Consider the following 15642-nt stretch of genomic DNA (forward strand, 5'->3'; position numbering starts at 1 on the left):
ACATAATTTAATCAAATGAAAAAAATTATAAAATAAAATATGGAATAAAAATTAATTTAAAATAACTATAAAATTATATGTAAAAAAATAAATAAAAGTGTAAGATGAGATAAAAAAAAAGTTTTTATTTATTAAAGAGGATAAAATCTTTATTACATTAAATGGTAAAGAAATATATTACCTGAAATCAACGCAATTAATGAATATATTATATTTTGTTTTTCAAAATTAATAACGTATACAAAATATTAAATGCATCGTCGTATACGGCCAATATAGTTTTCAAAGTGCACGTCAAACACACCCTAAGAACGAATTGATTTCTCAACGATAATCTGCTAAAAATAGTGAAGAGACACAGCATATGTGTAGCCAGCCTCCTTCGGATATGCATTTAAATCATCATATTTAGCGTATTTCTAGGGTTCAAAAAAATCTGTCTCAGTTTTCCGTGCCCAAGTGCAATCATCGACTTGGAGCTGCATAGTTCTTGGTAATTAGTTTCTAATTGCTCAAAATTTAAACTCTAATTGTTCATATGCTACATGCTGTACAGTAATCTCTGTAAAATTTACAAATGTTCTTTCAATTTTCTCCCCTAACAAAAAAAACTAGGGTTTATTTGGTTATCTTGTGAAGTGGAGACTTAATTTACTTGTATCTATGAATTGTAATGTTTTGCATTGTTTTTGCCTCTTAGTTCTGGTTGAGGAAAGGAAGAATGCGGCCTGCGAAGGAGGATGCACCATGCAGGACGAAACAAGTGAGTAATAAGTTGAATTTTCGAGTTCAATTTTGTTGTTGTGTTGATAGTTGTGAGTCCTTGTTGATCAGCTGGTTTTGTGCTTTATTTTATTTTTATTTCCGCCACTGATATGTGGTGAGACGCCGTGGGTGGTGGTTAAGCTATTGGAACTGTCAGGTTTTTTTAGGTCTAATCATTTTTGCGCATTTCGTCCTTGTCTAATCAGTTGCTGCGGATTCTTCCTGAAATGCAATTAGTTTTGCTTGATTAATTAATACTATTCTTAATCATTGTCTTGCTGCAGTTGGTAGGAACAACTGTAGATACCTCTTTTCCTTGTATATCTAGTTCCATTTTCTAGAGCTTCTAGGACTTGATGACTGTTTTCCATGTCCATATATATAAAGGTCCAATGTGAGATAGTTCTTGGAAATATATTCCAATGAAAGAATACTAGAAAAAATTCATCTAATGACTCGTATCTGAAGCTGATTCTCTCAAAATGAATTTTAATGCATTAAGTGCTAAACTGAAAGCACCATCATGATGATATAATTCTACATTTGAAAAGTGTTACTCTTGAAAAATGGTTTGCATTATTCGGTTTGTTGTCTTAGATTATTATTTATAAAGCAGTATAGCATGATAATGAGATTAATGATATTTCCAATTGAAACTAGAACCAACACTTCACAAATGTAAACTCCTTCACATTCTCTCTGTAATGTATATTTTGCTTCAACAAGCAGATGCAGGCAATCGATTTGGTTTCAGCTATCAAAGAGTTACACACACTAAGTTCTCAAGAGCTTAGCAAGTTAATTAGGGATGCAGACAATGATACTATTCAATGGACTACCAGCACTGGATCTTCAAATCAGGTAAATTTTGCATCACATCATGTTTTTACATCACTAAGCCTTTGCCTCATTAAAGCCTGATGTTTCAGATCGATGTGGAAGCCCTAGCAAGAAATTTTGTGGTTCACCTAATTGCAAAACTTTTGTCATCTAAGAGAGATGAAGAACTCTTCAGATACTTGTTAGGTGGTATTCGACTGTTACATTCCCTATGCGATCTTGCACCTCGCAACAACAAACTTGAACAGGTGATTGAATAAATTGTGTTCTATTTAATTTCAGTCTTCCCTTTTAATGTTAACTTTATTAACCTATTTTTCACAATACAGATTTTGCTTGATGATCTGAAAATATCTGAACAGATGTTTGATTTCATCTTTTACCTGATCACTGTTCTTGCTTGCTTTAAAAAGGTTATAACTAAGTTCTATCATTTACATAGTTTTAACCTTTCCTTTACCTTTATTGTTCTGCACTAACACATATTTTTGGTCAACCAGGAAAGTCAACTTGCTCTGGTGCATTCAGCACTGTTGGCCTGCAGTCTGTATCTGTTAACAGCCTTTATTTCTACACAATGGAATGAACTTGCACTAGTCCTTCTTGCGCACCCTAAGGTGACATGTCAGCATAGTTTTATATAATTTGAGATCCTTTCTGACATGAATGTGGGTGATGATTGATGAATGTGTGTCAGGTTGATATATTTATGACTGTAGCTTTTGCTGCTGTCCACGTAGACATTCAATTTCTTCAAGTGAGGTTGTCTCAGTTTACTGATACTGGCATGAGGTCAAATCTTGCTGAAGTCAACCGTCTGTGTCAGCATTGTGAAGCTTCACTTCAATTTCTTCAGTCACTTTGCCAACAAAGATTCTTTCGTGAGCGACTCGTTAAAAATAAGGTTTCCCATTTATTAAATATTTCCATCTTGAATCTTGATATCAATTTAAAAAAAAAAAAAAAAAACTACAAGTATACAATAATACAAATACAACACATGTTCTTATAGATGCTGTAATATTTATTTCTCTCCTTCAGGAACTATGTGGAGAAGGTGGCATACTTTTATTGGCTCATGACATCATGAAATTGCCATTCTGTGAAGAATCGTATCTTATGGCTGTTGTTTCCAGGCTAAAATCAAAAGTCTTGTCTATTGTAAGATCATGTTAATATGGAAACATTATATGTTTTATTCATTTATGGTGGTGTTAATAAATACTATTATTCCTCTTGACTTTCTGCAGCTACTGCATCTTTGTGAAGTAGAAAGCGTCTCTTTCTTGGATGTGGCTGCCAGCACTACTGCGGGTTTGACTTTAGCAAAGTCAACTATATTCCAGGTTTCTTTCATGATATAGTTTTATTTTTATAATATTACCATATCCAGTTTATTTCATATATATATTTTTTTGCATGATTTAGGTTCTTGAATTGTTGAAGACAATGTTTCGTGGAGATCTGAATGGGCTTGCTGCTTTCTCTGACAAAACCTATCCACGTGGACTTCTGCAACTTAATGCAATGCGATTAACAGACATTCTCTCTGATGATTCTAACTTTAGATCTTACATCACCATGAACTTTGTAAGCTTTTAATAGTATTAGTATTTTTATGTTGATGATTTAATATGATTTTTGAATTTTCAACGTGTTCTTGTTTCTTTATGCAGACTGAAGTTCTGACAACAATATTTTTGCTACCACATGCGGAGTTCCTGTCTAGTTGGTGTTCCTCTGAGTCTCGGCTTTCTGAAGAAGATGCAACTCTGGATTATGATTCGTTGGCAGCAGCCGGATGGGTTTTGGGTGTGCTGACATCATCAGATGTTCCGGAATCTACTTTTAATGCGTGTCGTGTTTCTCGGACTTCTTATGCGTTTCAGAGAACATCTTTACTGGTTAAAGTTGTAGCAAATCTCACTTGTTTTATTCCTGATTTATGTAAAGGTGAATACTTTGAGGCTTTAACCTTTTTTTTTTTTTTTTTAATCCAGTTCCACTATGTTGTAATTAACCGAACTAGTTTTGATTCACAGAGGAGAAGGATCTCTTCCTTAATACATTCCTGCAGTGCTTGCAGAAGGAAATTCCTAATTTACCATATGGAGTTTCAAATGATGTTGGAGCTGAAAAGGCTGCTGTCATTAGCCAAAACCTGCGTATTTATCCTTTCAACAGCTCTGTTAATGTTATTGATTGAAAAAACATGGTTTTGCTTACTTAGCATAATAACATGATGCTTTATATTTATATGTGTAGGTTCCCTATTGGTTCATGCGGAATCATTAATTCCTGGATTCCTTAATCAGGATGATGTACAGCTGTTTAGGTAATTGATCGAACTTTAAATCCCGCATTTATATGAAGTTACTTGTTATCTTCATTTTCTTTGGTTTCTGTAGGGTATTCATTTCTCAGCTGGATCCACTAATTACTCCAGAAACCAATATCGACAAAACTGAGGTAAAATCTTCATTCCATTTTTGTTTGTCTATTAAATTATATAAAAGAATATTATGATGGCGAATGCAATGAAGTAATATTTTTGTCCTGTAGGAGGGTAACGCTGGGAATCAAGGATCTCCAAATCCACATGGAAACGAGAACAAGGGCGTTTCTGACAATTCAGTTGTGGAAGAACTGAACCAGTTAAATATAGATCCATCTAATGTTTTAGTTAGGCAAGAACACCGGATTGATTTGCCTCAAAGTTTTAGTGCTAGGGTTTTTCATGAAAGTGAAGGAGATGCTCAGAACATTGAAACAAATGGATTGGATTCAAACGCCATGGCAAGTGAGGAAAAACAGCTGAGAAAAAGGAAACGCAACATAATGAATCACATGCAAGTGACCATGATCGAACAAGCTTTACAGAATGAGCCTGACATGCAGAGAAAAGCTGCCTCAATTCAAATATGGGCTGATAAACTTAGTCTTCATGTACGTATAAAATTAAATTATATGCATCCTTATCTTTTTATAGTAAAAGTATGTTGCCTAATTAATATGTTCCGAATTTCATTTTTCCAGGGTTCTGAAATTTCTGCCTCGCAGCTCAAGAATTGGTAAGAAAATCTATCTTCTCTATATCTATATAAAGAGGTTAAGATAGATATTTGTTTTGATTTCATTTTTTAATATGTTAAACATGTTTATTATGTTAGGTTGAATAACCGTAAGGCGAAACTAGCGCGTGCGGCTGCTAAGGATGCGCGTGTGGCTTCTGGTGGGGAGAAACAAGGTGGTGGGTCAGGAACGGACCCGGTTTCCGACACACCGGAGAGTCCTGATGAGTTCTTTGACCAGGCTCCATCTGGTTCTGGTGGTCAAGGAAGTCAACACAACAGAAACTTGGAAGCTCAATATATTATGCATACAGATGGAGAAAGTGGTGTTGGTGTTGGTGTGAGTGGGACCGGGACCTGGGCGGGAAACAACCTTGATCATGATGAACAGCAGCAGCAGCAGCAAAACCCTAGATGAGTAGAGTTAAGGTATATAGGATACAAGTTTGGTTTCTGCATGTACATCCCTGGTTTTGGTTGGTGTTGTTTCTTTAAAAAACTTTGGGATCCCTGGTGGGAGTAGGTAGACTGTAGACGATATATATGCCTTAAAAAAACTACATCGGTTTATCCATTTTACAACTTTCTTTTTCTGCATGTTTTCCTTTTTCACTTGATGCATAAAATACACAAAATTAGAGAAATGAGGCTTTCCTTTCCGCATTAAGTTAGCCTATTATTGGAATAGCCCCAAAAATGACCACTTTTTTCATCGATCACAATTTTTTTTTGACTGATCAATTTTTTAAGGTTGTGTTTGGCACACACAAACTATCTTTTTTTTAGCTTATTGTAATATAGTGTTTGGTGAGACCACTAAAATAGCTTATATGCTAGTTTTTTAAAAACCATTTGAGATGATTATTGATACGCTTCTAAGGCTTTTCCACAAATTTTCTGTATGCTCAAATTTTATTTTTTAAAATTTAAAGCTATTTTTACAATTAAAAAAAAACATTTTTTACAGCTTTTTTTTTTTCTCATTGTTTTTACATATTTGTTTTTTTAAATTGTTTTATAAAGAAAATTCCGTTTTTACAAATTCGTGTTTTTTTCTTTAATTGTTCATTGGCCAAGTTTGGTGTTGACTCGTTTATAATTAGTTATATATCTAAATGTTTTTTTATGTCATTTTATATTTGCGAGCTCATTGTTAGTTTTACCAAATACTATTGTTTTATCACCTAGTTTTTTCTAATTATAATAGTTAGTTGGCCAGCTAGTGTGTTTCTTACATTTCTATAAATTGCAAGTTCTAGATAGTATCTTTTAAATTACTGAATTTTTTTTGGTGGTTGTGTTATAATCTTACAAATTTGCAAATCGATTAGTTGCACAACTAAGGTGTGGTAATTTTGTTAAATGGCAATTATATTCGTAACGCTTGTCATATCTTAGGTGGTGTTTTGATATGGGAATAATGTTAGTTACAAGTAAATGAGTCACACCACAATAGATGTATAAATATCTTATTTGCCCGTAATTGAAATGATTGTTGTCTATACGGTTGAAGTTGTAGCCATACCCAATCCCCAATACTAAATATTCTCTCTGATCTATGTTTATCAGCTTGTTTCATTCTGAATTGAGCTTTTGTTAAATGTTGTTTCAAAGAATTAATCATCATTTCCTTTTTTCTCAATGATCTATCAATGGATTCCACATTTGATTCTCCTGGAAGATATGGCAAATGTATTAGAGGTGGTTTATTATACACTACTTCATAAGGTGTCATACCAATAGCATTTTGATAATGAGTATTAAACCACCATTCTTCTAAAGGTAACCAAAAACTCCATTCTTTTGGTGTATACATACACCTCAAATAAGCCTCTAAGCATTTGTTCACTACTTCTGTTTGACCATCAGTTTGGGGATGGTAAGTAGAAGAAAGCTTCATCTTTGTTCCATATAAAGCAAACAATCATTTCCAAAATTGACTTAGAAAAATAACATCTCTGTCACTTACGCTAGTTACCATCACTTTGGGGATGGTAAGTAGAAGAAAGCTTCATCTGTGTTCCATGTAAAGCAAACAATCCTTTCCAAAATTGACTCAGAAAAATAGCATCTCTATCACTTACAATAGTTCGAGGCCATCCATGACGTTTGAATACATTATCTAAATAACATTGAGCTACTTCAATGGCCGAATAAAATCCATAGAAATGTTCACCCATACATCATCAGGAATTGGTAGAGGCTATAAAAGCCTTGGATATGCTGTATTTTTTGACTTGGAAACTTGACATATAGTACATTGCTTAACAAATCTACTCACATCCTTTGTCAAACCCTTCCAAGTAAACAAACTCTTGACTTTCTTAATGTGTTAGCTCTTCCAGAATGTCTAGCTTCCCCGTTATGTGTTGCCATTGAAGTATTTTCATTTTTAAGTCTTCACTATCTCCAATAAAAATCTTTCATTTCTTCCTTAAAATGCCATCTTTGAATGTATAATGTGGCATCAGTTGTTGATGAAGTAGTTGGATTATTGCCGTCACTTTCCATCTAAACTATAAGTATTCTTGATGAGTTGAATTAAATCAGAACATACCAGAAAAATAGCCATGCATAAGATCAATGAACCTTGAACTCTTGCAAGTGCATTAACAATTATGTTTTCTTTCCCACTTCTATACTGGATTCATAATCGAAAACCATAAGTTTGTACAGCCAAAATTGTTGAAAAGGGGGTAGATATCTTTTGTTGTAGTAACCATTTAAGACTCTTCTTATCTGTTTTGATGTAAAATGTTGCCCCGACAAATATTATTCCCACTTTTGAACAACAAATACAATTGCTAACGATTCTTTCTCATATATCAACAGTTTCTGCCATTTAGGTAGGGGCGTCAAATTGTGCCATTGTGTCATGTTTGTGTTTTTGGCCGACACGATACGATACGACACGACACGACATGACAATGTTTTATGTAACACAAACACGACATGACAATGTTTTATGTAACACGAACACGACACGACACCATGTCATGTTTTTTTTAACCAACACGAAAACGAACCGATTAAAAAATGACAAACACGACACGACAAAGATAACATAAAATAACAATTAATTTATTTAATTAATACTTAATCATATATAGCACGACAAACATGAAAAACACGACAGAGAAATGCTAAATCGTGTCAATTTTGTGTCGAATTTTGAACACGACACGACATCGTGTTTTTTACAATTGACACGAACACGACACGAACACAAATTCGAATTTCAATTTCGTCCCGTGTGATTTCGTTTTGTGTCGTGTATTTTTTTCGTGTCGTGTCATCAATTGCCACCCCTACAAAGGTCCTAATGATTTGCTGATATATGCCAAAGGATGATCTGAGATACGCAACTTGACACAACTTTTATCTTCTTTGGATCTGTTTCAACACCTTTTTCTGAAATAAAATGCCCCAAATACTCCACCTTTTCTATTTCAAACTCACATTTAGAATTTTTGGCATACATTTAGTTTTTTCTCATTAGCTCGAAAACCATTTTTAGTTGTTACCTATGTTCGTCAATGGATTTGTTGTACACCAATATATCATCGAAAAAGACCAATACACATTTCCTTAATAAAGATTTGAAAACGTTGTTAATCCAATACTAAAAGAAAGTATGAGCATTAATCCAATACTAAAAGAAAGTAGGAGCATTAATCCAATACTAAAAGAAAGTAGGAGGCATTAGTTAGCCCAAAGGACATACCTAAAAACTCATAATGACGGGTATGAGTTTCGAACGCGGTTTTATATATGTCATGAGGATGACCTCTTAGTTGGTGATACCCTGCTCTTAGATCAAGTTTACTGAAGACTGTTGCCCCAGCCAATTCATCAATGAGTACATTATAACCGGAATAGGGAACTTATCTTTGATTGTTTTTCTATTCAATTCTCTATAATTCATACATAAACGCCATGAGCTATCTTTCTTTCCCACTAAAACAATTGGTGAAGCGAATGAGTTGGAACTATTCTATTCCATTATCTAACATTTCTTGGACTAACTTCTCAATAACATCTTTTTGTTTAAGTGGGTACCTGTACGGTCGAATACTCACAGGTCCAATGCCTTCTTCCAATGGAATTTTATGATCAAATGCCCCGCTTGAAGGTGGTAAGCCTTTTGGCTCTTCAAAAATGTCTTTATATTCATTCACAATCTGTTGCACTTCAGGTAGCATCTTCATTTATGATGTCATACATGCTGGTTTAACTTCTTTATCCTCATCTTGTTTTGTTAGAAGTTGTAATAGGTACAATGGAATTGCATTTTGCACCAATTTTTTTGAAACTTCAGATATAATAACATTCAGATGTAATAGGTGACACAACTTTTGAGTAATAACAAAAATATTTTCTCCTTCTTTCATCCATTACTTTTGAATAATAACATTAAGATGTAATAGTTGAGAAAAGATATAATAATAGGTGAGACAACTTTGAAGTAATAACAAAAAACGTCTTATGTCTCAACTCCTTTCTTCCATTACAGTAAGAATTGACTTTACTGTAACATGTTTGTTTTGGAAGAGATAAAACGTCTTCTGTCTTTTTCCATGTCTACAGAATAAATTGTGGACCAAAAGTCTTTTTTCACGTCTTTTGTCTTCATAAAAAGTTTTTTGTTTTTTAAAATCTTCTAAAAAAAATTGGTTGGTTGGTGTTGGCGTTGATGGTGGTGGAGGAGATAGGAGTGGGGGTGGGTGGCAGAGGTGGCGGTGGTAGTGGTGGCAACGATAGTGGTGGTGGTGATGAAAAAAAAATATCAAAAAGATGTCTTCCAAACTTGGAAGCTATTTTTTTTTGTCTTTCAGAAAAAGATGTCAAAAAGACATTATTATGTCTTTTGTCTTCCGAAAAATAGTATTTTTCTCAAATGTCTTTCCTCCTGTAGACATAAGAGGCCAAAAAGACTTTTTGGCAAAAAAACAAACACCACCTTAATGATTATCTGAACCACTCCCTCTGCTTTTCTTTCCATTTCCTCAAATATCAGTCAATTTTAAAGTTAAGGCGAGTAAAATAGGGTTAGAGAAATTTAATGAAAAGTGAAACATGTGGACATTAGCTACTTATTGTCAAATAATAATACCACCACCCATTAATATAGACCTTGTTTTAGTTAAGCTAGTTGTGATATGAAATTGCGAATGCAATGAAAAAGTAAATTGAAACCATGACAGCCCATATACATAGGAACCAATATTTATGATTGTTCAGAACAGAAGTTAGCCATCTGTAATGAAATGGTAATAACTAGTATTTATTGCATACATAATTCATTTATAAAATAACGTAAAAAGAAGTTAGAAATTATTTGTTGCAATTAAATTAATCAACAAAACTTTGCAACAAGTTTGTAATGATTATAAGCAGTAAACAACTTGGTTGGAATGTGTTGGTTTTTTTGGTGGATTAGATATATGCAAGTGAGGTCCTGTCTTGATCAGGCTGAGGGCGACCCCGAGTAGGAGTTGGTGGTCTTTGATTATTAAGCTCCTACGAACACAAGAAAAACAAAATTTATGCAAAAAAAAAAAAAAAAAAAGATTATGTACTTAATTACCTGCATCCAATTGTTTTCCTCCGGGGGTGGGAGATGTTGTGGATTTGATTCTGGTTCAAGTGTGAGTGGATGTGTGTGTGTGAGCGGTGGTAAAGGATGAATGAGTTTAGGAACAACCACCAATCCTCTCCCAATCACCAGTATTGCTCCAGCATTATTAGCGGTCCCTAATTCCAATTATCAACACACATGTAATTTTGCCAATTTGATGATTTTTTTTTTTTTAATAAATAAAATGGGGGAATTAAAGAGTCTCCCCTACCACAATAGTTTGTTGCGGAGAAAAGGGTAATCAACTGTCCGTGAGCAAACCTCTCAAAGCCGTCCATCACGCATTCGTGGGCTCTTATAATCATTTGAAGTTTGTTTCTTTTACAAAACTCTGCAACCCTATCAGGCTGCAATGCAACCAGTTACGCTTCAATATGCATGTTAATTTTACTATAAATCATATGGAATACCACTATGATGATGCTTAATAATAATATAGACCGAGTCGTATCATACCCCAAACGTAACAAGACCGGGTCCCCTTGCATTTGGTCTCAAACCTTCCACACTATCGTTTTCAGTCGGATCAGACCTAAATTAATGAAAAAAAAATGATGGATGGATGGAACAATCGGAGCATATATAAAAACTTTAGAAATATATATACCCAACAGCAACTGATATCGGGCCCAATCACGAGAAAGACAGGCCCGCTAAAAGCCTATTTGTTAAAAAGTTTATCTTTGAGGCTTTTGACATTTATGAATTGTTTAAAACTTAAGTTTTTGAAAGTTACGATACCATAGCAAATCCATGAGGACAACAGATCCAGCATCCATGGTTATGGGCCTCTCTATTTTCTCAATCTGTTCAACTAAATGAATCGACCTTCCAATCCCACCATGCATACAGATTATCTTGTCCTCAATCAGCGCCGCTAGTGGAAGAATATTGAACAAATGATTAAACCGCTGCCACGCCCATATCCCATCGTTCTCCCCCTTCATATCATAATCATAATTCACATATCATCCCAAATTAAAAACCTAATCTTCCAAATTAACCACACCTAATCACACTCACATACGTTAGTACGTACCATTCTCTCTATGCATTCAAGTCGAAAACCAAATAGCGCATTTATATCGGCTGCCTCATGATTCCCACGTATCAAGTGGACGTTTTCAGGATACTGAATCTACAAAAAGTAAATATACATGATGATAAACAATTAATACACAAGTGTAATTGAAATATTGTTATAAGCTACATGAAGTAGAAGTAGAAATTTGCCTGCCTTTAGAGCAAGGAGCAAAGTGATTGTCTCCAAGCTATGCTGTCCTCTATCAACATAATCTCCGAGGAATAAATAGTCGATGTATCTGAAACAAACCAAACCTACTCACTACTCAGACATGTTAGTTTATTTAATTAAGATGTAGATGAGATTGTCTCTTACGTACGTTATATCTCCACCAGTTGAGGGGAAACCATATTCATCAAATAACCGCATCAAATCACCAAACTGTCCATGTAAATCACCAAACACTTTAACCGGAGCTTTCAACTGAAGAACAGTCGCCTCCTGAATTAAGATTTGTTCAGCAGCGTAACAAAGCTCTCCCACTTCATAAGCATCCAGGAAAAACGTCCTTTCAATAGGCGGTTTCCAGTTTCTAGGCGTAAGCAAACTAGAAATCACCTGAATATATATATAATAAAACACACACACATTATATTACTAATCTATATATATTAATTATTAATTCAAAAACAAAATTTAATTAAACCTTCTTGTGCAAGCCTTGAGGTGACTTTTGCCTCATGAAACGTTTGGCGCCAGGATGTGACATGTCAGGCATCATCCGTCTGCTTTCATTCTCAAAATGATCCAGTGACAGCTGTCGCACCAATCCACCTAGGTTTCCTATTGCCTCTCTAGCAATCACAACCTGTACGTATAATATATATAATTAATATTAATGGTGTATGCACATAATATATTCAGAGGTCTTAATTATTTAATGAACGAAGACAACACTTACAGCTCTAGGGTGAAGATGCACATCTCCTGGTTTATCACCACCTTCTGTATTAATCCCCGTAGCTTGATTTGTCATCATTGAAGTTGCAATATGTGTTTGTGCAGCTTGCCACGTGGAATGAACAGCATCAGCTTCAGCCACCCTCTGACTACCTTCTTTATCCACACTGCACACACAGACATGTCAGTGATTTTCGATTAGGGTAATTAAGCATATATATTTTCTACACACACTGAAATTAAATGGACCAAAACAATTAATGATAACCTTAAGGGACTTTCATGTCGATCATCTTGAGATATAGGATCAAATGGACACAAATTCGTCCTGGGACTTGCCATATTTGAACACCTTTCAGATGTTAATCCAGGATTATTTGCATCAGAATGAAAAGGTGAATTCTCTGCTACCAGAAAATCACCTAACAATAGATCTGCAGCAAATGTTACAAGTAATTATTATAATCTGACAACACTATCAAATAAGTAGGTGTAGGACGCCAAGGTTCCATTTTATATAAGGTGCTTTTACTGTTACTGTTACCTCCCCTAAGACCACCATACACATACAAACGAGAACCAACCGATGACGTGGCATGCCTACAACGACGCATGAGCTCCAAAGACTCATCTTCCATTTGCCCATTGTTATTGCTCTGTGAAGAAGTCACCAATCCATTTCTATCCAACCAAACTCCAGCAGCAGTGTCCAATACTGTAAAATATGTACAGTTTTAATTACCCTTTTACCTTTTACTAGAAGTGCAAAAACTCTCTCTCTCTCTCTCTCTCTCTCTCTCTCTCTCTATATATATATATATATATATATATATATATATATATATATATATATATATTACAAAGTTAAAACCGACATTAACCTGAAAGGGCTGCTTCACCATCTACCATTTTTCCTCCCCTAAGAGCACCTCCTGTCACATGCAATCTAGCACCAACAAATACCTGATCACAATAAGCAAATAAGTTTATACCATGTAGGATCAACACATAAGGAAATTCGGGACAATTTTATATTTTTCTACACACACACACACACTTGAAGATAGCTATGACTTACCGCAGCATGTTGGTACCTTGATGATGGTGAAACTCCAGGTGCAAGTGTCCATTCCCATTCTCCATTTTTATGCATCATCAGTCCATAAGCATCTGACAAGGGCTGTAGATGCATATATATATATATATATATATATATATATATATATATATATATATATATTCCATTGAGAAGAAAGTTTTGGAAAAGAAAGTTGTACTTAAATATTATTCTTAATTAAGGCTAAGGGGAGACTGAAACAATATGTCATACCGTGCCTGAGGTGTCTCTTCCACCACAAAGCAGAAACATACCATCTGATCGGGCACTAGCTGTTGCATACCTGCAGAGAGTATTCATGAATAATTACTAACTTGTCCCTTCAGTATCCTGATGTGCGATTTTGGTCCTCTAACTAGCTAAAATCTTAGAGATAAGAAAAAAGAACAAATTGAATTTTGAAATACATACTTACATTCTAGCAGAAGGCTTATCACCTTCTGTATTTAACCTCAGCCACACATATGGTTTTTGAGCAGTATCCAGAGCCCAAGTATCTGAAAGCACTTTCTTTCCTGGGGAAAACAGATGATATTATTATTATATGTTTATGAACAATTAAAAAGATATGGTATTTTTGTTACTTGCTGCAAATGTGAATTGATTATTGTACTCACCATCATTGCCACTAACAGTGACAAGGTATCGTTGGGCAACCAAGTCCATAACATGGCCATAACGTGGGCCCGGACCCTGCCCTTGAACAACAACTCTGTACTCAAAAGCAAGAAACCAAATCAAAATCTAAAGGGAAAATAGATTACAAGAGAAGATTATCAGTCTAAACTTTTATAAAAGAAGCCTACCGGTGCCATTTGTATTTGTCATTAGTCAAATCGAGCACATAGAGATCATCGGTTGAATGCCCAGCAGGACCTATGCCACCCTATTAATGCAATATCAACTTTATCATAAATTAGAACCACGAATTCAAAAACAAATTGGGTGTTTTGATGTGTTTTTCAGGTAATACAACCATGCATTCTCATACTTCTGTTTTTGGTTTGTAAATGTACTGCTTAATCACCTGAAATACAACCATGGTTCCAACAGCCGCAGCTGCATGAGCAGCCCTGGGTGAAGGGGCTTCCCCAGCTGGACGCATTCTGAGAAACGTTTTAGCAAATCAACATTTGATTTCTAAGCAATATAAGGAATTTAAATGCAAGAACAGCGTAGAACTGACGTAACCTCGTCCATTTTTTAGTAAGAACATCATACGAATGAACAGAGTTTGTCACTCCGGCTAATCCTGAAGTTAATAAATGAACAAAAAGTTATCATTATGCTTATATTACAACAAATTGTATATAAAATAAAAGTTGAGAAAGGAAATGAATGATGATTACGGATGCCGGTGGATGTGCCTCCTTCAATGGCAGTAGCGCCACCGAATAAAATAAGACGAGGTCCGTGTGATTTGGTTTGGGCAACGGCGGTAAGAGTGTGGCCACAGCGAGGGCCAGGGGCGTCATCATCTGTGTCCCAATACGTCTCCAATGGGAAATAGGTTGGAGCCGGATGTAGCCACGGCTTCGGATCCATCAAAATCAAAAGGAAAATCCCCAGTTATTGTAAATCGCTTGTAACAAATACAAAGTATACGAATGATCTAACTTGTGAAAGTGAATCAAAGAAAAAACCACGTCCGTGTCAGGGTGGTTAATGGAGGAGGTGACACCGAAGTCAGCCGTGGGGTTTGAGGATTTGAATATCGTACTGAATTTGAATCGGCTTTTGATGAGGGAGGTCGAATTGAGCAATTAATGCAATTATCACAGACATTAACAAAAAAATAGTGATCAAAGAGAATATTTGAGCAATGTGATTGGTGATTTAAATATAGAACTGAATTTGGATTTGAAAATAGTACTGAATTTTAGTAGGTAGGGGCGAATTGAGCAACAAATCCCCAAGAGATGAATCAGAAACATGGGAATGGCGAATAGAAGAGAATAGCATAGAAGAAAGGCGCTTATTCTCTGAAGAATATTTAGTAACTGATTTTTTTAGAGTAAATTACAAGATTGGTCACTGTTGTTTGAGATGATCTGCATATTTGATCCTCGTCTTTTTTTAAATCGAACCATGGTTTGGATTTTTGTTTCAGGTCTCGACATTTATATTCTTTTATATTTTATTTTATTTTTATTGTTTTATTAGAAAACATATTTAAAAAATAAATGCATTGTCTCCTGTGACATCCTCAATTTCACGGCCAGAAAAT

At 35.0% G+C, this 15642-nt stretch overlaps 2 protein-coding genes across 2 annotated transcripts; one reads left to right on the forward strand and one right to left on the reverse strand.

Moving 5' to 3' along the window:
- The first annotated feature begins 280 nt into the window (after positions 1-280).
- LOC145068942 (sequence-specific DNA binding transcription factor ATNDX) lies at positions 281-5250 on the forward strand. Its single transcript, XM_079015906.1, has 17 exons — positions 281-493; positions 701-763; positions 1495-1626; positions 1695-1853; positions 1935-2018; positions 2106-2222; positions 2303-2509; positions 2647-2766; positions 2856-2951; positions 3034-3195; positions 3282-3558; positions 3648-3770; positions 3871-3940; positions 4014-4074; positions 4168-4551; positions 4642-4676; positions 4776-5250. Exons 2-17 carry the CDS (start codon positions 722-724, stop codon positions 5092-5094), a joined length of 2388 nt encoding a protein of 795 aa, XP_078872032.1. The 5' UTR covers positions 281-493; positions 701-721; the 3' UTR covers positions 5095-5250.
- A 4679-nt stretch (positions 5251-9929) lies between these two features.
- LOC145068632 (serine/threonine-protein phosphatase BSL1-like) lies at positions 9930-15330 on the reverse strand. Its single transcript, XM_079015624.1, has 21 exons — positions 14765-15330; positions 14607-14667; positions 14443-14521; positions 14222-14301; positions 14033-14127; positions 13831-13930; positions 13629-13698; positions 13377-13478; positions 13180-13261; positions 12843-13013; positions 12567-12732; positions 12300-12465; positions 12045-12206; positions 11718-11956; positions 11552-11636; positions 11354-11452; positions 11056-11255; positions 10771-10846; positions 10526-10661; positions 10264-10430; positions 9930-10196 (listed from the first exon to the last, which is right to left on the reverse strand). The coding sequence occupies exons 1-21, from the start codon at positions 14958-14960 to the stop codon at positions 10113-10115; spliced, it is 2616 nt and encodes an 871-aa protein (XP_078871750.1). The 5' UTR covers positions 14961-15330; the 3' UTR covers positions 9930-10112.
- Positions 15331-15642: the final 312 nt, after the last annotated feature.

The sequence above is a fragment of the Lactuca serriola genome, chromosome 8, assembly GCF_051521515.1.
Source record: "Lactuca serriola cultivar US96UC23 chromosome 8, Lser_US96UC23_V15, whole genome shotgun sequence".
Classification (NCBI taxonomy): Eukaryota; Viridiplantae; Streptophyta; class Magnoliopsida; order Asterales; family Asteraceae; genus Lactuca; species Lactuca serriola.

Bases quoted from the DNA above. Each gene is read 5' to 3' on its own strand.
- LOC145068632 (XM_079015624.1), bottom strand. From the start codon at position 14,960: ATGGATCCGAAGCCGTGGCTACATCCGGCTCCAACCTATTTCCCATTG. The intron at 14,128-14,221 runs GTAGGCTTCTTT...TTTTGAGTACAG, and splicing joins GACAAATACAAATGGCACCG to AGTTGTTGTTCAAGGGCAGG. The intron at 12,207-12,299 runs GTAAGTGTTGTC...TTATACGTACAG, and splicing joins TGCATCTTCACCCTAGAGCT to GTTGTGATTGCTAGAGAGGC.
- LOC145068942 (XM_079015906.1), top strand. From the start codon at position 722: ATGCGGCCTGCGAAGGAGGATGCACCATGCAGGACGAAACAA. The intron at 764-1,494 runs GTGAGTAATAAG...TTCAACAAGCAG, and splicing joins CACCATGCAGGACGAAACAA to ATGCAGGCAATCGATTTGGT. The intron at 1,627-1,694 runs GTAAATTTTGCA...CTGATGTTTCAG, and splicing joins GCACTGGATCTTCAAATCAG to ATCGATGTGGAAGCCCTAGC.